This window comes from Marmota flaviventris, chromosome X, assembly GCF_047511675.1.
Source record: "Marmota flaviventris isolate mMarFla1 chromosome X, mMarFla1.hap1, whole genome shotgun sequence".
In the NCBI taxonomy this organism is placed as follows: Eukaryota; Metazoa; Chordata; class Mammalia; order Rodentia; family Sciuridae; genus Marmota; species Marmota flaviventris.
Window position 1 is genome coordinate 59337168 of NC_092518.1, and position 22331 is coordinate 59359498.

Sequence of the window (22331 nt, forward strand, 5' to 3'; positions counted from 1 at the left end):
ACAATGTGTATCTTATGTTCCATCACATCTGAAGTACATTATATTGTTTAATCTACCTTACTAATTAATGTAAGATCAATTAAGGTTATATTTTACTACACTGTTCATGCAAGCCTGGGAGACTTTATACAATAGTCCCACGCGATCCATATATCTTGAATACATCTTGGCACTGAGAAATCATTTTTACCATCTATCATGATATTTAAAGTTATAGTGGGTATGGGGATTTGAATTTGATTGGAGATGAAGTTAGCTAAAGCTTATAGTAGTTGCTCTGGCTTCTAATTACTCTTTAAGTACTGATTAGTTACCCTTAGAATATGTAAATATGTATTTATAATTAGAATACTACACTTATATCTAAACAGTCCTAGAGTACCAAATTTCATTAGTTCTAGGGATATTTTTCTTTTTCAAATTCAGAATTCTGGATGCATCTTAGCACCATCCTTAGGTGGAGAGGGGACTGCTCATTTGTGACATTGACTCACTCTCCCAACCATTGTTATTTTCCTTTTGAAGTACATTTTATTATGTAAGATTTCAAATATGTCTGTAGAAAAATAGAGGAAACAATACAAAGAACTGTCTTGTGCCTATCACCCAGTTTTAACTATTGTTTACACAGTGCCAGTATTGTTTTATCCATATCCCCATTCATTTCTCCTCCTCCCATACTATTTTGAAAAAATATCCAAAACATCAGAATTATTTCATAATCTATAAATGTATCACTTTGTATCTTAAAAAGATAACTATGAATATAGCTATAATAAAATTATTTGGAAATGAATAAAAATTCTAAAATATCATCAAATATTCTCTGTTCAATTTTCCAGTGGTCTCAAATACATTAATTTTTCCTTTGAATCAGGATCCAAATTGCATATCTACATAACAATCTCATGCAATTATTTTTTTTTTTGTGTGTGTTACTGGGGATTGAATCCAGGGGCTCTGTACCACTTAGCTACATCCCCAGTCCTTTTTAATTTTTTTTCATTTTGACACAGAGTCTTGCCAAGTTGCTGAGACTGACCTCGAACTTATGATTCTCCTGCCTCAGACTTTTGAGTATATGGGATTACAGGTGCATAACACTGTGCCTAGCTTGATGAAATGTTTTTGACTCCTTTAATCTCTAACAGAGGTTGACAAATATTTCTGTAAAGGATCATAAAATGCATATTTTAGGCCTTGTGAATGATATGGTCTCTGTCACAAGTACTCAATTTCATCATTATAGCATGAAAGCATCCATTTAAGTCACGATGAAAGCTGTGTTCCAATGAAACAAGTATGACAAAATAGATGGTGGGCTGGATTTAATGAGTACTTTAGTTTGGTGATACTTGATCTATAGCAGTGGTTCTGAAACTTTGGTGTGTACCAGAATTACTAGGAAGACTACTAAAGAACACAGAGCCTGGGTGTCATGATGCATGCCTGTAATCCCAGTGTCTTGGGAGGCTGAGGCAGGATTATCATAAATTGAAAGCCAGCTTCAACAACTTATTAAGGTGCTAAGCAATTTAGTGAGAACCTATCTATAAATAATTTTAAAAAAAGACTGGGGATAAGGCTTAGTGGCTAAGTACACCTGGGTTCAGTCCCTGGTACTGGGGGAAAAAAAAAAAAAAACCACCAAACCAGAGGCACAGACTTGATGTACTATATAATTAGGATATAATTAGGGTCTGTATTTTTACTGTATTACCAATGTTTTCTCTTCACCCTTCTTTTTTTCTTGTAACTTATTTTTTAAAGTAAACAAATCATTTGTCCTTTAAAGTTTCCCACATTTGGGTTGAAAGTCTTGTTCTAGTTGTAGTTATTTTATTTTGGTGTGTTGTGTGTGTGTGTGTGTGTGTGTGTGTGTGTGTGTTCATGTAGAGTGGAGAGGACAAGAATACTTAATAGATGATTCAGTAGACACATAATTTGTGATACCCCTCCCATTCACTTTAAGAACAAGACTTATTTGGAACTCCGTAAGCTTTTCATCCATGTGATACATACTTGATACAAACAACTTGGAGGAGGCAAGATTTATTTTGGCTTAAAGTTTCTAAGGTTTGAGTCTATGATCAGCTGGCTGCATTGCTCTGGGCTTGAGGTAAGGCAGAACATCATGGCAGAAGCATGTGGTGGAGGACAGTACTAGCTCATGGCAGCTAAGGAGAAGTAGGGAAGAGAGGATGGGAAGGGACAAGGCTAGAGACAAGATATAGTCCTCAAGGGCATACCCCCAGTGACCTCAGATATCCATACCTTTGTTTAAAATGTCAGTGTTGAAGTTGTATGCCTTTTCTCTAATCCATGTTGAATAAAGGACTAACAATTCTTTTCCCTAATTTACTGTTCACTATACCCTTGTTTTTGGGGTTTCATTTGTTTTGTTCCCCTACAATATGAGGTATGACATACTACTGAATGGTATTCAAGATGTACAGGACTGTGGATGTAACTCAGTGATGGAGCAATGGCCTAGCATGCATAATTTCCTGGGTTTAACCCCCCATCCAAAGCACTGAAAGAAAAATAAAAAATAAGAGAAATGACACATGCAAAGAACAGTTTGTCTTCCAAGTCTTATTAGAATGCAAAGAAGGAAGAGTATCCTAAATGGGACACCAGGAACCTCCTTCAGAGAAATAGTAGGTGGCTTTGGCTTTAAAAAGCCTCCCACAGAAACTTTGGTTTTTCTAACTTTGAAACTAGAGAAGCAGGCAGCAGGAGGCCATGGGACTACCTTAAGGTTTGGAGACCAACAAATGTGGGTGTGAACTCCTGCCTTGCCCTGTATTCACAAACTGTGATCTTACTAAATAATTTGCCCCTAGTGAACATGGCCTTCAAAGCTAAAATACTCTGCTGTTTTGCAGTTCTGATGATTCAGAGAACTGCTGAACATTGAACAAACATCAGTGCCCTTCTGAGCTCTCAAAAGGAGATAAGCCAGTGTTCTTGCTTTGTCACTAGTGGTTTAGCCATTCCAGATCACTTGGTGGCAGCATGGAGATACTTTTCCATTTTAATATCTGAAAAAAAAATCTGTCACTAAAGAATAAAGGTTAATTGCAGAAGTATTTAAGCTGTTGAAAGGGACCCATCAGCTGCCCTGCAATATCAAAGTCCCTGAGTGGTTACTGCTTATTACCATCTGAATGGTAGCCAGCCTTTGTCAGGGGCTTAACAGACTTCATTAAGATTTGTCTAAGGATTCTGTCCCCCTCAATTACCACTTAGTGTCAAGAACTTGCTGGTTGATGAGTCAGTCTTAGAATTCTTAGCTTGGGTGGGTTTGGAAAATTAGTGTTTTGAGTGGGCAGCTGGCCTGTCCCTTATTTTAATCTCCCCACCCCCATAGCCAAACTGACCAAAGGGCTGCATGCCTTTTATTTGGCTGCTTCCAGTACTATTTAGAACAGCATTAGAGGAATTGAGTTCCTTCAAAAGTAATTTATTATTTGTACCAGGAACACATTTGGAAGTTGTTTATAACCGAATAGGAGAGTGAGATAAGTAAACAAAAAAAAAAAAAAAAAAGAAAAGAAAAAGAAAAACTCAGCTTGTCCATGGTATCAATTAAGTTGAGGACAGTGCTCTATGTTTCCCTTGAATGTGAATCTGGAAGGATAAATCAACATTCTTCAGAAATGGGGAAGATGGACTTTATAAGCAGAGGGACTGGCATCAGCAAAGATATTGACATCTGTCTGAAACAACCTGAGGTAACCAGAAAATCCTAATCTAAGCAATTTAATGAGAGTGTCAATGGTCAGCATTGCCTAGAATGGAGAGGTAATAACAGATATTTCTAGGGTGTGTGGTACCATGCTGAAACAATTTAGCTCTATGTCAAAACTCTCTGAAATAGGTAGCATTTAAACAAGTGGGAAACCTAAAGCTCAGAGAAGTTACAGTGAGTTAACATTTCCTGGTGCAGAGCTGGTGAGTGTCCGCCTATGTTGGGATTTGAACCCAGGGCAACATCATTGTCTAGGCTGTGCATATGGGTTATAAATAGGGAGAAAGTTTCAGAAAGCCTAAACTGCCACAGTGAACACAGCTGGCCCTCTCCTTTAAGTGATAGGCAACCGTTAAAGGAAATTTAAGCAAGAGTGACTAGGGCCTGAAAATCTGAGATTACAGGATCTACTCCATAGCTAACTGAATGACTTCAGGCAGATCCCTTTCCTTCTCTGGGCGTTTTTTCATCTGTTAAGAGAAAGATGATGAAAGGATTATCTTAAGGATCCTTTTCAACTTTTTCAGATTTTTACTTTTCTATGGATGAGGAAAGGGCCAGATTACTAACTAGAAAAAATGGAAGACGCTCTTTCCATGTACTTTGTTGTTCCTCTTGTCATGAATGTCCTCTTGCTTCTCTCTTGCCTCTCCAAATCTTTTAAGTTAGTCTTAAATTCTCCTGACTCTTAACTCCTTTAACACTGCTTACTAAATTCAATATGTCTCACTTTGGCTCCTAATTCTATGCCATCTTATGTTTTTGGTGAGTTATTTCCGTTGGAATCCTTTCTTTCCATCTATACTTTAGGCTGTCATTTCCTTCCACTTTTTAGCTTTTCTTTCCCTCTATATCAATTAAAACAGGCTTGGTTATAAGGGGGGTATTGGAGGAGATCTTGTTCAACATTTTCTTTTACTTCCGGCAGTGTGTGTGAGCACAGCAAAGAGAATCTCATGACCCCTTCCAACATGGGGGTGATCTTTGGGCCCACCCTGATGAGAGCTCAAGAGGACACTGTGGCTGCCATGATGAACATCAAATTTCAGAATATTGTGGTTGAAATCCTAATTGAGCACTTTGGCAAGGTATGTGTTTCCTATCCTTATTATCATTTCTCTAAACACTTGACATTTCCCCAGCTGTATATAGGATGTGTCTTCCTTCTTGGCTTGAGTTGACAATGAAAGGAAATCCTATTGTGACAAAATGACATTTAATAGTATTTTGACCCTGGGAATTTCAGGAACTATTGCTTGAGCATGTCACTATTTTATTATCAGGCACTATGCTAAATGCTGAGGTTACGGAAGAAGAAAGAGTCACTGCCTTGAAGGCGTTCACAGTGTAATATGGAGATGGACATGTAAACAGAGGAAATGATAAGCATGAAAGTGGTATGACCAATGACAGTGTATGGGAGAATAGTTATAGTTTCTCACCTATCATTACGTTCATGACTGAGAAACCCTACAACAAAAGACAGATTAATAAGAGAAAAGCTCATTTTCTGTAATTTATGTAATAAGTTTTATGTGACTTGGGAGCCTTCTGAAGTGAAGACCTAAAGAAACAGTTAAACTTATGCATTTTTATAATAAGTCTGATGAAGAAGTGGATAGTTTTGAAGAAATGTGATTAAGGATTTATGGGTATGATCTAATGGTAATAGAAGGGGGGAACTTGGCAAGGACTTTGTTCAGGTTCTTCTTGGTGTTTTTGTCTTCAAGAATAAGGATGTTCATTTCTTCAAGGTATACAGAGGGTACCTGTGGAATAAAATTATCATGACCTGCTTTAAAGGAATGTTAAGGATTCACTTGTGGCCTACTTTGGAGAAGAAGTATATGAAATGATCTCAGAGTCCTTCTTATTTCTGTTATTTCCTCAAATGCCAAGGTGACATATTTCATGGTAGCAGATCCTGAATCCTGTGAAAACCCTACATAAATTAATATATATGCTTATTTAAACCACATCTCATTCCAAAAGAACTTAAGGTAGCAATATTGATATAGTATTTAACATAGAAGGTAGCATATATTATAATCGGATCAAATGAAAAAGGTAAAACAAAGTGAGAGACAGAAAATGAGCTCAGGAATCAGGTTAGGACAAGTCATATTTATTGATATGTCTTGTATACTTGACTACATTTGGCTTTAAGCTTTTTAGCAGCCAGTGCCATCGTTGGGAAGCCTAATTCAATAAGAAACTTTTCTACAGGATGAGGACGTTGATGAAGTCTATCTATAGTTCAAATCTAATCATTGCCATTTGCTAGCTGCATTAGGTAGGACATATATATCTAAGGCTGGGCTGCTAAGATTCCACACACACACATATATACAGTGTTTTAACCTGAGAGTTGTTTATTTCATGGTTGTAGAATAGTTCAGGGAGAGGGCACAGAGCTTGTAAGGTGATTTCACAGGTTCAGGATCCCAGGTTCGTTCTTTCTTGGTGCTCTGGAATCCCTGAGGTGATGCTTTCATCACCTTGATTGAATATATTCTACATTTTATCAGTCAAGAAGAAGGAAAGAAAGGAAATAGAAGTTATAGCCCTTTCCTTTAAGGCCATGACCTGGAAGTCACACATATCACTTTCATTTATATACCATTTTTCAGAATTGAATCTCATGGTCACACTTAGTGATGAGAGGCAGAGAGGTATAGTCTTTATGGTGTAGATTACCCAGCCACAACTTAAAGAAGGAGAGAATGGATATTTAATAGCAACTGGCATTCTTTTTTTAAAAAAATTTTAAACAGATACAACACTTTTTTATACCTTTATTTTATTTATTCACTTTTATGTGGTGCTGAGGATCAAACCCAGTGCTTTTTTGCTATATTATCTGTGTCAATTTCAAACAACTTATTTGACTTCTCTGATAGTAATTTTTCAGCTAAAATGAGTAGATGATAATAAATACTGCCTATGTGATGGTCACATGCACAATTTTATTTAGTTAATAAGTGGAAGAGCTGAATAACTTGTACCAGAATACAGTTAGATACCACAAATAAGATCTATTGTTCTACAGCACAATAGAGTAGTTATAGTTTACAAAATATTATATATTTTATGTTATTATTAATGTGTTATATTATACATAATGATAGTGTTCATTCTGACATAATTATACATGCATGAAATATAATTTGTTCCATTTCAGTCCCAATTGCTTCTTCTTTACTTCCTCTTTTTCCTTGCTATTCCCCTTCCTCTATTTTAGTGGTTTTCTATTCATTCATTTTAATTGGTTGTTTATAGATATATGTAAAGTTGCAGTTCACTGCAATATGTTCCTATATGTATGTTTCATAATTTGGACAGTTTCAAAGAAGTAAAAGAGAAGAATTTTTTGGCTCCCAATGATAAGAAATGATAAATGCTTAAAGAGATGAAAATGCTAATTACCTTGATTGGATCATTACATATTGTATACATGTATCAAATTATTGCCTTCTACCCCAATAATATGTACAATTATTATTCATCAATTTAGATATTTTAATAAGAAGTGACATTTAAATCCAATTAGATTTGTTAAGAGTTAAGGTACTTAGTCATTAGCTTCTGCTTTATCACCAGTCATTTTGGTTCAGTAGTATTATTGGGAATATACAGAAGAGGTGCTTGAAGAGAAGCATGACCTATATTAGGTAGTGTTTTAGTCAGGATTATTCAGAGAGAACTAATAGAATATGTATATAGATATATGACAGGGAATTTTAGGGGAATTGGCTCATGTAATCATTGTATCTCAGAAGTCCAAGGACAGGTCCACTTTATGCTGAAGGCCCTGAGATGTTGGTAGCATGGCTCAGTCCAAATTCCAAGGCCTCAGAACTAGGAAAGCTGATAGTATGACTCATCTGAAGCAGAAAGTCTGACTGTGGAGGAGAGTTGGATGCCCTGGAGTAAATCCTAAAGTTCAAAGGCCTGTGAATGTAGAAACCACATGTCCAAGGCAGCAGAAGAAAATGCTGGCCCAGCTTTCAGATAAAGACCAATTGACCTTTTATATTTCTCTGATTTCAGCCAATTGGATAATGCTTGCCTGCACTAAGGCCAGATCTTCCTCACCTAGTCCATTCAGACTCACAAGCCAATCTCCTCAGGAAACACCCTTACAGACACACCCAAATTAATGATTTTTTACACTTCTAGCTACTCCTTAATCCATTCAAGTTGACACCTAAAATTAAACATCACCTATACAGAAAGTAGAAAGAAAGAGAGTTAGGGAAAGGAAATTTCAAGATGATGCAATGTGAACAAAGCCCCAGAACCTAAAAACATTGTAGTGGAATATAAAGAGGAACTAGGAGCAAATAGCAGGACATGAGGAAAACAGGGACAAGGTTCTAAAAACATTTAACTGCTTGGTTGAGGAATTTGAAATATTTATAATTTTCTTGACAGTGATGCTATATTATGAGGACGAAATAGTAGTCTGAATCAGGGGCAATTGAGAGAGGGACAGGGAGGCAAAAACCATAGGACTTAATAATTGGAAGCAGAAGATGTTGGAGAGGGAGATTTCTGAATCCTGAAATTCTGACACAGTAGGCTGAGTGAATGGGACTGTCTTTCTTACATGTAAAAATTTCAGAATGAGATACTGGGCATGATGGTGCATGCCTGTAATCTAAGCAGTTTAGGAGGCTGAGGCAAGAGGATCAGAAGTTCACAGTTCAGCCTCAGCAACTCAGCTAGGCCCCAAGCAACATGGTCAGATTCTGTCTCTAAATAACATATAAAAAGGGGCTGGGGATTTGTTTCAATGGTTAAGCACCCCTGGGTTCAATCCCTGGTATCTCCCTGAAAAAAAAATACAGAATGAGAAAGTTCTGGGGAGATAGAGAACTGCTCAGTTTGGGGCAGTTTGGATTTGAGATTTGTGAAAGCTATCCCAGAGAACAATATCTAGCAAGTAGTTGTATGAATTGAGAGCAAGGATCAATGAAATTTTTCTTAAAGGACCATATAGTAAATATGTATGCTATGTAGGTGCAGATTTCTGTCACAACTAGTTGACTCTGTAGTTGAAAAGAAGCTACAAGACTGTATGTAAACAAATCATTACGGCCATTTTCTAATAAAACTGTTTATAAAACAGGCAATAGGCCTATAGGCTATAATTGAACCATTGTCTAAAGCCCAGATGTTATGTATTGATGAACTAATTCATTAAACAAATAAATGTTAAGTGCTCACTATGTGGTAGGTACTGCTTTATACACTGAGGACACAATTTGCATGAAGATTATATTCTACAGCAAGTAGAAAAATAGTACTCAAACGAAGTAAAATGTATGTTAGAAGGTAATTAGCATTAAAAAGATAAAGCAGAGAAGGGGAATAGGAAGGATTGGAAAGTGATTTTGTCATTGTAGTGCATTAATGAAATGAGGAAATAAGAACCTGAAGTGAACCTCAGGACATGATGACCCTTGAACAGAGACCCATAGGAAGTAGAGGACAGATTCATTCAGCTATCTAGGGGGCAAACTTTCTAGGCTGAGGAAATGTTAAGTAGAAATTTACTGAGGCAGAAACTTGCCTATCATGTTCAGGGGACAACAAGGGGGTTAAATTGCCTAGAGTGAGTTAAGGAAAAGACTAAATAGAAGATGACAGGCTCAAAGAGGTAATGGAGAAGAAAAGCTGTGTAGATTTATAGGAGAGTCTTAGAGTCCACTGTAAGGGTTTAGACTTTATTCTAAGATAGAAGTAGGGTTGTGAGCAGGGGTGTGACATGATTTGTCTTATTTTTTATACGACTACTCTGGATGTCATGTGAAAAGATAGCTGTAGGGGACAAGGTAGAAACAGGGAGAGTAATTAGGAGAGAAATAGTGGATCTTAGATGACGGTGTTAACAGTGAAGATGGTGAGAAGTAGTCAGATTCTACATATACTTTGAAGGCAAAGCCAATAGGATTTGCTGATAAATCATATGTAAAGTGTGGAAGAAAAAGAGAAGTCGGGAATAACTCTGAAGGTTTTTTTAAAATCTGAGCAATTGCAAGAATTAAATTGCCATTTACTGAGGTAGATTGGGCTGGAGGAGGAGTAGGTTTGAAAGAGAAGAGCAATATTCAGTTTGGGAAAATGTTAAGTTGGCCATTCCTATGGCACATCCAGGATTAGTGAAGGAGGGTTGACCTTCAGTGGTCTGCAAGTGGTAATTAAAATCATGTGATTGAATACTCTTGCCTAGGGAATAATTTTAAGAAAATAATGAATGTTATTCCCACTCTTGATCTAGGGCATGTCAATATTTTATTTTTACTTTATGTATTCAATTTTTGGTACTGATTGAACCCAGGGTGGTCTATTACTGATGTACAGTCCCAGTCCTTTTTTATTTGTTCCTTTTAGGTATACATGACAGTAAAGTATATTTTAACATACATACTTGGAGTATAACTTCCCATTCTTTTTGTTGTATATGATGTGGACTGGTCATGTATTCCTATATGAACATAGGAAAGTTATGTCTGATTAATTCTACTGTCTTTCTTATTCCCATCCCCCCTCCCTTATACTGCACTCTATGGAATGTCAATGTTTGAAGAACCAATAGAAGACACATCAAAATATATGTAGAAAGAATTGTCATGGATCTCATGGATTTCCTGGGAAAGAGTTCTTAGAAGGAAGGGGTGGATAGTAGGATAAGCACTAAAAATATCTACTGTTTTAAATATTTGTAACTTTTAAAAATAAAATAATACGTGCACTTAGTAAAAATTTCAAACAGTGCAATGAAAAGAAGGTCTTCTCTTTTACCTATAGCCAATCTTTAGTTCTTATCCAAACTTCACTAGTTTCTTGTCTATCATCCAAGAGAAGAAAAAAGGTACTTACATCCAAATATATGTACATTATTAAATTTAAGAGATTTTAATTTTAGTGTATATATGTGTGTGTGTGTGTGTGTATATATATATATATATATATATATATATATATATATATATATATATAGAATGCAAAAAATTAAAGAAAATCAACCTTTGGTATTTAATGCGGCATTTCAGATTACAAGGTGGGGAACAAAAATGAACTTTTAATTAAAGGGTATTGGAACAACTGGTTAGCCCTTTGGACAAAGATAAATTAAATTCATATCACACTCCATCCATTTACCTGCAAATGCCATGATTTTATTCTCTTTTAATGCTGAATAATATTCCACTTGTATATATACCACATTTTCTTTATTCATTCATCTATTGAAGAGCATCTAGTTTACTTCCAGTTTGGCTATTGTGAATTGTGCTGCTATAAACATTGATGTGGCTATGTTCCTGTAGGATGCTGTTTTTAATTTTGGGTATAGACCAAGGAGTGGGATAGCTGGGTCAAATGGTGGTTCCATTCCCAGTTTTCAAAGGAATCTCCATACTGCTTTCCATATTGGCTGCACCAATTTGCAGTCCCATCAGCAATGTTTGAGTGTGCCCTTCCCCCACATCCTCGCCAACACTTATTGATGTTTGTATTGTTGATAGCTGCCATTCTGACTGGAGTGAGGTGAAATCTTAGAGTAGTTTTGATTTGCATTTCTCTAATTGCTAGAGATTTGAACTTTTTTTTCATATTTTTGTTTATTGATTGTATATCGTCTTCCAAGAAGTGTTTGTTCAGATCCTTGGCCCATTTGCAGGTAAATGGATGGATTTGGAGAATATAATGCTAAGTGAAGTTAGCCAAACTCAAAAAAACAAATGCTGAATGTTTTCTCTGATCTAAGGAGGCTGATTCATAATGGGGTTGGGGGTGGGGAAATGGGAGGATTAGACAAACACTAGATAGGGCAAAGGAGTGAGAGAGGAAGGAAGTAGGCATGGGGGTAGAAAAGATGGTAGAATGAGATGGACATCATTATCCTAAGTACATGTATGAAGACAAGAATGTGTGACTCTACTTTGAGTACAACCAGAGATGTGAAAAATTGTCCTCTATATGTGTAATATGAATTGTAATGCATTCTGCTGTCATATATAACAAATATTTATAAATTTAAAAATGTTTTAAAAAGCCATACCACACACTATACATAGATAACAACAAACTCCAAATATAACAGAGATCTAAATGTGAAACTTGAAACTATACAATTACTAGAAGAAAATATAGATCAATTCTTCTTTAACCTTACTATAAGAAAAGACTTTCTAAGTACGACTCAATATCCAGACATAAGAGAATAAATGAAAATTGATGAATTACATTATATAAATATAAAACTATTAACATGGCAAAAACACCATTAAAATATCAGAAGACAGGGGCTGGGGTTGTGACTCAATGGTAGAGCTCTCGCCTCTCACGTGTGAGGCTTTGGATTTGATCCTCAGCACCACATATAAATAAATAAATAAATAAATAAATAAAGTTTTAAAAAATATCAGAAAACAATCCTCAAACTGGAAGAAAATATTTACAATACATATCAAAGGCTTATATCCCTAAGTCTCTTAAAAATGGAAAAATAATTGACAAAAAGCAGGAAAATACATGAACAAACAGTGGAAAAAAGAGATAAAATAGCCTTTAAACATGACAAATGTTCAATCTTACTTAACTTACAAAAATATAAATTAAACTAACATTGACATAACTATTTTTTACTTAACAGATATGTGAAAATTAAAGTGTAACAATACATTTTATTGGTGAGACTATATCAAAATAAGAATTTTCATACAATGCTATTGGGAATGCAAATTACTACAACTAGAATGGAGGTAAATTTGGTAATACCTAATAAAATTAAAAATGCATTTAACTTTCACATTGCCATTCTATTTCTAGGAATCTTCTCTGAAAATACCCTAACAACAATATAAAAATACATTGCAAGTACAGCACTATTGAAAACAATTTTGCAGATTTTCTGTAAGTTAAATGCAGAGTTACTGTAGACCTAGTGATTCCTCTCTTAGTTTTGTACCCAAGAAAAATGAAACAATGTGTTTAAACAAAAAAAATTGTATACAGATATTTTTATAGCAGCACTAATCACAATAGACAAATAGTACAAATGGCCCAAATGTTCATCAACTAATGAATAAACAAAATGTGGTATAACCTTGCAGCACAACATCATTCAGTCAATAAAATGAATGTAATCCTGCTATACATGCTCTAACATGAAAGAATCTTGAAAACATGCTAAGGGAAAGAAGACAAATATAAAAGGACAAATACTGTATGATTCTATTTATATGAAATATCTAGAATAGGCAAATCTATGAGATAGAAAGCATTCTATATTCTAAGGGATTGGAGATGTGGATAATGAGGAGTTAATGTACATGGGATTTCCTTTTGGGGTGATGAGAAAGTGCTGGAACTAGATAATGTTGATGGTTGCAGAGGATTATGGATATCCTAAATTCTACTAAAGTATATGCTTAAAATGGACAAGATGGTAACGTTTGTTTATTTTACCAAAATATATATTGCAACATTGTTTGTAATTGCAAACTACAGTAAACATCTTAAATGCTCATATATAGGTGGAAGGTTGAATTTACCAGGTTACATTTTACACAGTGGAGTACTATGTGGCTCTAAAAAATAGTAGGGAAAGGTGTTTGTTTCCAGAAAATGAAATAGGTGTATTTTTTGTAGTTTTCCACTGAGTGCCACTCAAAACTCAACATGTTATGTATGAAAGAAGTATAAGAAGAATGAAATATGGAAATAAGGCAGCAGACTGACTAGGGAACTTGGGACTTGGAGAATGACGTTGTCATGAATCATCTGGGTATCATTTTTTCTCATATACCCCAGAATGGTTATTGTAGATACTAACAACCTAAAAATACCAATGATCACAGACAAAAAAAAAAAAAAAAAAAAAAAAAAAACACCACATACCCATAAAAGCTTGCTGTCTTTAGACAAAGAGCCTGGACATGGATACCTCAACAACACAAAGATATAGACAGTGACCACTGTACTCCAGTAAACCTTATAGGAAAAAAAAAGGCCCTATTCCTCCCTGCCAGCAAAGGCCAAATTGAGAACCTAAATAGATTTCTGCCTTTATTGGTCCATAATGAAACAAAGAAGTCCAGGTGGGTGCTGGACTTTAGTGTCCATATGGCAGTTTTAAGACTCCTTCCCCCTATTCCTGTGCTATCAGTGGAGACCGTATGACATACCTTGACTCTCATGCACATTTAGCACTGGAGTTGTATCAATAGGCCTCGACTTTTACCACCACACTCCAGTGACAATGAAAGCCATATAGGAACTGTAATGGACATCCCTCTCCATCTAGGCAAGGTGAAGTCAGCAAGTATCTAGTGAGGAACCTAAAGTCCCAGTCTTGCCTATTAGTAACAAGATGCCCCTCATTTCCATCTTTATATCAATGGAGGCCAAGTTAGAAGACCTGGACTTTCACTCATCCTAGCAGCGATGAGGCAATGCTTCTCCTCTCCTGTGATGGCAGTGTCAGAGGAAGCCTGTTATAATAGAATATTTAAATAAGAATAAGGCAGGAGGATCTCAAGTTTCAGGACAACCTCAGCAATTTAGCAAGATCCTCTCTCAAAATAAAAAGGGTTAGGGGTGTAGCTCAGTGGTAATGTACCCCTAGGTTCAATGCCCCAGTACCGCAAGGGAAAAATTTCTCATAATACACAGAATGTTCAGGCTTCAGCTGAAAAATCATTTGTCATACCAAGAAGCAGGCAGATCTCAACATGAATGAGTAAAGGCCATCAACAAACAGCAGGATGACACAGCTATTAATTATCTGACAAGAATTTTAAAGCAGCTGTCATATAATGCTTTAATGAGCAATTAGGAATACATTTGAAACAAATGAAAAAGTAAAAATCTCAGCAAAGTCATAGAAGATACAAAGAAGAACCAAATGAAAATTGCAGAACTGAAAGATGAATCAATGAAATTAAAAATAATTCATTGTATGGGCTCAACATCAGAATGGAGGTGACATAAGAAAGAGTAAGTGAGTTGTAAGATAGAACAGAAAGCTTTGCAACTCATACAGCAGAAAGCTTAGAGAATTTATAGGTAGCAGATCTACCCTAAAGCAATGGTTTAAGGAAGTTCTCTGAGTAGAAGGGACACAATTAAAAAAGAATCTTACATATCAGGAAGGAAGGACTACAGAAAGACCATAATTATGAGTAAATTCAATAAACTTCTAAAATTTTCTTAATTGTGTTTGATGGTCAAAGCAAAATTTATAATGTGATTATATATGTAGAGGAAATATTTAAGACAAATAAAAGTAGAGAGGGTAAAGAACATCAAAGGGGGTAAGGTTTGTACAGTACACCTTGATAGGTAAAATGTCCACACTACAAGCCTGTGATAAGTATGTAATATGTTAAACACACACACACACACACACACATACACACACACACACACTAAAAATTGGTACAGTCATGTGCTCAAAAAATACTATAGAGAAAATAAATGTAATTCTAAAAAACATTCAAGAAGATCTAATAATTCTAAAATCTAAAACTAAGTAACCAAACTCCAAAATATGTAAAATAAAATTTTGTAGAGCTAAAAAGGAAATAGGAAAATCCACAATTATACTTGGAGTCTTCAACACTGCTCTCTTAATAAGTGAAAGCAACTAGACAGAAAATTAGCAAGATTGAGAAGAGCGCCATCAGCAAATGGGATCTAATAGGCATTTCTAGAACACCTCATCCAACAGTAGAGAATGTGTGATGGAACACATATTCAGGTACACTATATCCTGGACCAGAAAATGAACCTCAAAATATTTAAAATAATTGAAATCATATAGAGGTTTTTCTCTGACCATAGTGGAATCATGAAGATGATGAAATTTATCAAATGCTTTGTCTACATCTATTGATTTTGTCCTTGATTCTATTAATTTTGATGTATGATATTTATTGATTTTCATTTTAGAAATCAAAAACATAATGGTAACATGAAAATCTTTGGACACTTGAATACTAAAAATGCACTAAAAATAGAAAATTACATTGAACTGAATGACAGTGAAAAGAACAACATATCAGAATTTATGGAATGCAACTAAAGCATTGATGAGTGGGAACTTTATAGGATTAAATGCTTTCAGTAGAAAAGAGAAAGAGTTTGCAGTCAATCTAAAATTGTACTTCAATTCACAATAGCCAAACTATGGAACTACCCTAGGTGCCCTTCAACAAATGAATGGATAAGGAAACTGATATGTATAGACAATGGAATATTACTCAGCCATAAAGAAGAATGAAATTATGGCATTTTCCAGTAAATAAATGGAGCTGGGGAATATCATGCTAAGTGAAAAAAGCCAATTGCCCCCAAACCAAAGGCCAAATATTTTCTCTGATATGTAGATGCTAATTCACAATAGGGGGTTTTAGGGAAAAATGGAGGTACTTGGATTAGGCAGAGGGAAATAAAGAGAGGGGAGGGGTATGGGTACAGTAAAGGTTAATAGAATAAATCTGATATTATTACCCTATATGCATATATGATTACATAACTGGTGTGATTTTACATCATCAGAAAAATGAGAAGTTATACTTCATTGATGTATGATGTATCAAAATGCATTCTACTGTCATGTATAACTAGTTATAACAAATAAAAATAATAAAATAAGATAGGCATCCAAATATCAAAAAAGAGCAAAGTAAATCCAAAGTAAACAAAACAAATGAATTAATAAATAATATTTAATAAAGTCATAAATTCCTGTAATCAATGAAACCTCCACATGCATATATATTTATAATGCACTCATAAAAATAAAAACAATAATAACCACAAAAACAAAGGAAGATCAGTAGAACACAACAAGCAGATTGGGGTAGAGAGGAGGAAAGGGAAAGGGAAAGTATTGGGAATCATAGTGATCAAATCATGTCACATGCATGTATGAATATGGCATAAAGCATCCCACTATTGTCTATAATTATAATGTGTCAATAACACAATGAAAAAGAAATTTCTAGAATCAAATCCCGAAGAATAATAGAGAAAGTCAATCTAAGAGCTGGTTACACAGAAACACTATTCAAAGATCAATAAAATGGACAAAACTTCTAGAAGTATTGACAAAGAAAGCCAGGCACAGTGACTACACTGGGATTACTCAGTGACTTGAGAGACTGAGAAAAGAAGATTGGAAATTCTCAGCAATTTAGTGTGACCCTGTCTCAAAATAAAAAGGTGGGAATGTAGGTCAGAGGTAAAGCACTCCTCGGCTCAATCACCAACCAGTACTGACAAAACTTAACAAAAATTGGCAAAGAAAAACAAATCATAAATTATCACTGTAAAGGACATATAGCAGTGTATATCAGTACAAACCCCATGGACATTACAGGGATAATAAGGTAATAATGTGAATAACTATGAAATAAATTTGACAGATAAAGTGGGCCAATTTAAAAATAGTACAAGTTCCCCAAAGTCAGCCAATGTAAAGTATATCATTTTAATAGCCATATAGCTATTAATAATATTGAATTCATAATTATGTAGCATTTGAAAAAAATCTTCCAGCCTAAACAGTTTTACTGGAGAATCCTACTAAAAGTTTAATAAAAAATGAAAACCAATTCTCCACAACCTCTCCCAGAAAACAAAATAGGAGGAAACGCTTCTGAACTCATTTTTTGAAAGCAGCATTTCTCTGGTACTAAAACCTGAAGATGACAGTACAGAAAAAATAAAATCATTGATTAAATATCCTTCATGCACATACATGCAAAAATCCTTAAAACATTATCAGGAAGAACAGCAATACTATAAATATGTTAACAAACAGGTAGGGTTTATTGCAAGAATGCAAGTGTGGTTCAATATTTTTAGATCAGTCATTGTCCTCTACCATAGTAAGATTGAAGAAGTAAAATTATATAATATCAACATATACAGAGAAAGCATTTAAAAAAATCAATATTCAAACTAGGAACAGGAGAATAACTTGATAAAAAAAAATCTGTAAAGTTCCATGGCTAACTTACTTAATGGTGAAATACTTTTTTTATGATTGAGAACAAGGGAAGGATGTTTACTCTCACCGCTGATATTCAGCAAGAAAAGGAAAGAAAACATGTTGTTTAAGGCAGTTTTACATTGATGTAACAAAATACCCGAGGCTGAATAATGTCTATAAAAAGAGGATTATTTAGCTCACAGTTTTGGAGGCTCAAGAACATGATGCTGACATCTGTTCAGCTCTAGTGAGGACCTCCTTGACTAAATTATATAATGGATGATAAGGTGAGAACACATGTAAGAAGAAGAGATCATATGGTGAGACAGCAAGCTGGGGTTGGGTTGGTCAGTCTTACTCTTTGATCACAACTGTCTCACAAGAACTTTCCAGGATCTCATGAGAACTACATTTATTCTGAGGATAGTGCCCCCAGTGACCTAACTACTTTCAACTAGAATCCACTTTTAAAGATTTTGCCACCTCCCAACACTGCCACTCTGAGAACCAGTCTTGTAATATATGCAAACCATATCCAAACCATAGATACATATAGATTAAAAAGGAAGAAATACAACTTTCCCTATTTGAAGATAACATAATCATCTCTGTAGAAAACCACAGGGAGGGGGCTGGAGTTGTGGCTCAGCAGTAGAGTGCTTGCCTAGCATTTGCAAGGCCCTGGGTTCGATCCTCAGCACCACATAAAAATAAATAAATAATTAAAATAAAGATATTTGTTCAACTAAAAAAAAGGAAAACCACAGGAGTCTCTTTTGAAACCCTACAAAATTCCAAGAACTAATAAGATTATTAAGGTTATAGGAAACAAATCAATATTTCAAAATAAATTGTACTTTTGTATACTTGTAATGAGTGTATGGAAACTGAAACTAAAAATATAATGGTATTTATAGTCACTCAAAGAAAATACTTAAATGTAAACCTATCTAAACTTTTGCAGAAATTTTATGCTAAAACTACAGAATGCTGGTGAGAGAAATCCAAGAAAATCTAGAAAAATTGAGAGACATACTGTACTTATTTAGTGAAATATTCAGCATAGTAAAGATGTTGATTCTTTCCAAACTGATCTATAAGTTTAATGCAATCAATGTCAAAATCCAGCCAAAGTTGTTTTTTTCTTTCTTTTTAAGATACGGAGAAAATCACACTAATTATATTTGGAAATGCATGCAAAGGAACTATAAAACTTAACATAATCTTGAAAGAAAGCAAACTGGGAGATATTATTAATATCAGTGCTTACTGTATTATTTCAATAATCAAGAGAGTGTATATTTGGAAGAGGGAAGAACATACAGACCAATGAAATAGAATAGAGAATCCACAAATAGCCCCACGAAGTATGGCCAAATTATTTTCCACAAAAGTACAAAAGAATCTTAAGGAAAGAAGATAGACTTTTCAGCAAATGATAGTGGAACAATTTTATACTATCATTAATGAATGTGAACCTCAACCAAACCCTCCTATCTTATACAAAAATTAACTCAAAGTCAATTATACCATTACATGTAAAATAGAAAGCTATAAAACTTTTAGAAGATGACAGGTAAGAAAAACTCCAGGTCCTAGGACTTACTGAAGAGTTCTTAGATGAAGCATAAGAAGCATAATCCACTAAGAAAAAAATAAATAAATTGTATTTCATCAAAATTAAAGGAGGAAATGAGACAAAACAAGCTTCTAACTTGAAAAACATCTGACAAAGATTCATATCTAAAATATATAAAGAACTCTCAAAACTTTACAGCAAAAAGAATCAACAATCTAGTTAGAAAGTAGGCAAAAGACATGAAAATAATGTGTGGATGGCAAATAAGCACATGAAAGATATTCAAGATCATTACCCATTAGGGAAATGTGAATTAAGACTACAATGAGGTATCACCACATAGTGATAGTATCAAATGCTGTCAAGCATTCAGAGCAAGTATCTCTCATACAATTCACATAAGAATGTACAATAGATCAGCCTCTAGAAAATAGTTTTTCAGATTCTTTAAAATTAGACATACCCTTCTGCTGGGCACAGTGACTATAATTCCAGTGACTTGGGAGGCTAAGGCAGGAGGATTGCAAGTGCAAGGTCAGTCTCAGCAACTTAGTGAGACCCTGTCTCAAATTAGAAAAGAAAAAAGGGATGGGGATGTCGGTCAGTGGCAGAGCACACCTGGGTTCAGTCACCACTTACTGCCAAGAAATCCTGTACCAAAACCCAAACCAAACAAAAAACATATGTACACTTCCTACAGACCCCATCTTTTTCTCTTTTGGGCATTTGTCCCAGACAAATAAAAGCTTCTGTCCCTGAAAAACATTTATCTATAGGGGTGTTAATTGTTTGAGGCATTTTATACATATGAGCACATTTACACCTAATTTCACATATGAAGAAATGAAGGCATGGAGAAGTTAAGTGACATGTCCAGGGACACAGAGTGAGCAAGTGTTGGAGCTCAGATTTCAAATGAAGCAGTTCAAATCTACACTGTACTACCTGTGGTCTTGAAAATGTATATCTGAAGTAAGTAGAGGAATACAAAGGCCAATGAATGTTGAAGCAAGTGTTGCTGAAGGGCCATCACATAGTGAAGATAAAGAACTTAGAAGATAGAAAGATAGACAGACAGGCAGGCAGGCAGGCAGATGTTAGAAGACAGTCTTTGAATCCTAACATTTGGTAATTAGAGTGTGGGCCTCTGTGCTTGCCTAAGGAGTGCAGACTTTATTCTGATAACAGTAGGAAGCCATGCAGGCATTTCAGTATATCATGATTCATTGTGTTTTAAAAGTTCTTATTCATTATCAGTGGATAAATGGGTAACACTGGAATGTTTAGACTGTTATCATCAGTCTAGCATTATTGATTTTTTAAATTTTATTCTATAAAATTTAAATGGAAAATGCCAACTACAGTTTTACCAAAAACCTGCTCTTCAGTGAAAGATCTCAATCCCAATCTGCTTCAAAATAGTGATTTTGCTCTGCTTTGGTCAGGATACAAAAGCATATTTTGTGGCATAATTTGAAACGAAATTTAAGTGCTGGCTAAATATTATCCCCAGGATCCAATAGGGGGTCCTTTCTACAAACCAGTGGTCAACTGTTGAGTGAATTTGTTACACCCTTGCAACCTGTAAATATGTGTTAAATGATTGAATTAAGTGACCTTTGTGAGGTACAAGAGATGTACTCTGGCCATGTTTTCCAAACAATAACAAGGTAACCAAGGATATCTTGGGATTTATGAATTTATTTCATGAGAAACATATTACCTAGAGAAGTGAAATGAAGTCTCAATTTATTATACATTTATCAAATTGCCTTTTTTGAAAAAGAGCAAACTGATGTGTGGGTGAGATTGTTCCAGAAATTCTGGACTTTATGTAGGTGTAACCTCATAGAATGGTTGTGGGGATTAAAAGAGATAATATATGTGAGAGCTGAGGCTGCTCTACAAGTATCAGGGATTATATGTTCCTGCCCAGTTGTTCAGTTAATGGGATATGATTTTTCAGTTGACATATATTATCATTTCAGTAATGTGTTTTTTCCATTTACACTTGCTCTTTAATAGAAAAGGGCTTAACCACACTGGTTTTAAGTTTCTTTGTATTCTCTTCATTCAGCCTCTCTTTTAAGAGTATCCAGATTCTGTAAATTAAATTTAAATGCTTCAGGAGAATTGATACTGAAAGGAATCAATTCCAAAGTCTGTTTTAAAGATTTTTTTAAAAAATTTGAATCATCTTCACTTTCTTTTCTAAGTTGAAGAGAAGAGGAATGATCTTCTTCCATACTAGAACAACATTCTCAATTATTCTGAAATTCTCTTCCCAGCTCACTGAGAAGTATGAATCAGGGTGCCCAAACCCAATGCTGCTAGCTTGAGACATAGAGATAATTCAGACTGATAGAGGAAGGTTGATTTCTGTTTTCTGAACATTTTGTTTTGGGGAGCTGCTGGAAATTTCAGGGAAAGAGAGAGGTCAGCTGTGAAGGGAGTTCTTAGCGATTTGGAGGACAGAATGTTATTTCACTTAAGAGGACAAAATATGTGATAGATCCATTGAAATACCAGAACTGGAAAGGGGCCTTAAAGACCTCTGTCCAGGCTCTTCATTTTACATAAAGCCTCTTTTTTGTATGCTGCAGTAGCAATAACACATTTGTATTTAACCAACTCCTCCATTCTGTGGAACCTCGGCCCACCCCTACATTTCTTCCCAGCTAGTTTGTAAAAACTCACATACCAGCTTCAAACTCTTACCAGTTCTCTCACTTGTATATTGCAAACTCACCTGGTCAGCTACCCAGCCTGGCATTGGCTACTTTCCTCCTTTATTATTCCCAAGTCAACTGTATTGGTGCTAGAAACCAGTCAGTCTGCTCTTCAGACTTGTGTCTGAATTTTGTGGTTGATTAACATGAAATCAGGCTATGTGCCCAGAGTGGGACCATGTACTCTTAGCTCATTTAGACCTTATTCTAACTCTGTGAATGATGATTATTATGCATTTCTTAGATTAGGAAACAGAGGTG

At 35.1% G+C, this 22331-nt stretch overlaps 1 protein-coding gene across 2 annotated transcripts in view; it reads left to right on the forward strand.

Annotated features, from left to right (window-relative positions):
- The window catches only part of Ophn1 (oligophrenin 1), a 379198-nt gene that overhangs the window by 309844 nt on the left and 47023 nt on the right, over positions 1-22331 (forward strand). For both annotated transcript variants that reach the window (XM_027935819.2, XM_071606174.1), the window contains exon 19: positions 4683-4842. In XM_027935819.2, the coding sequence (XP_027791620.1) occupies positions 4683-4842 (160 nt within the window). The remainder of the gene's footprint in view (positions 1-4682; positions 4843-22331) is intronic.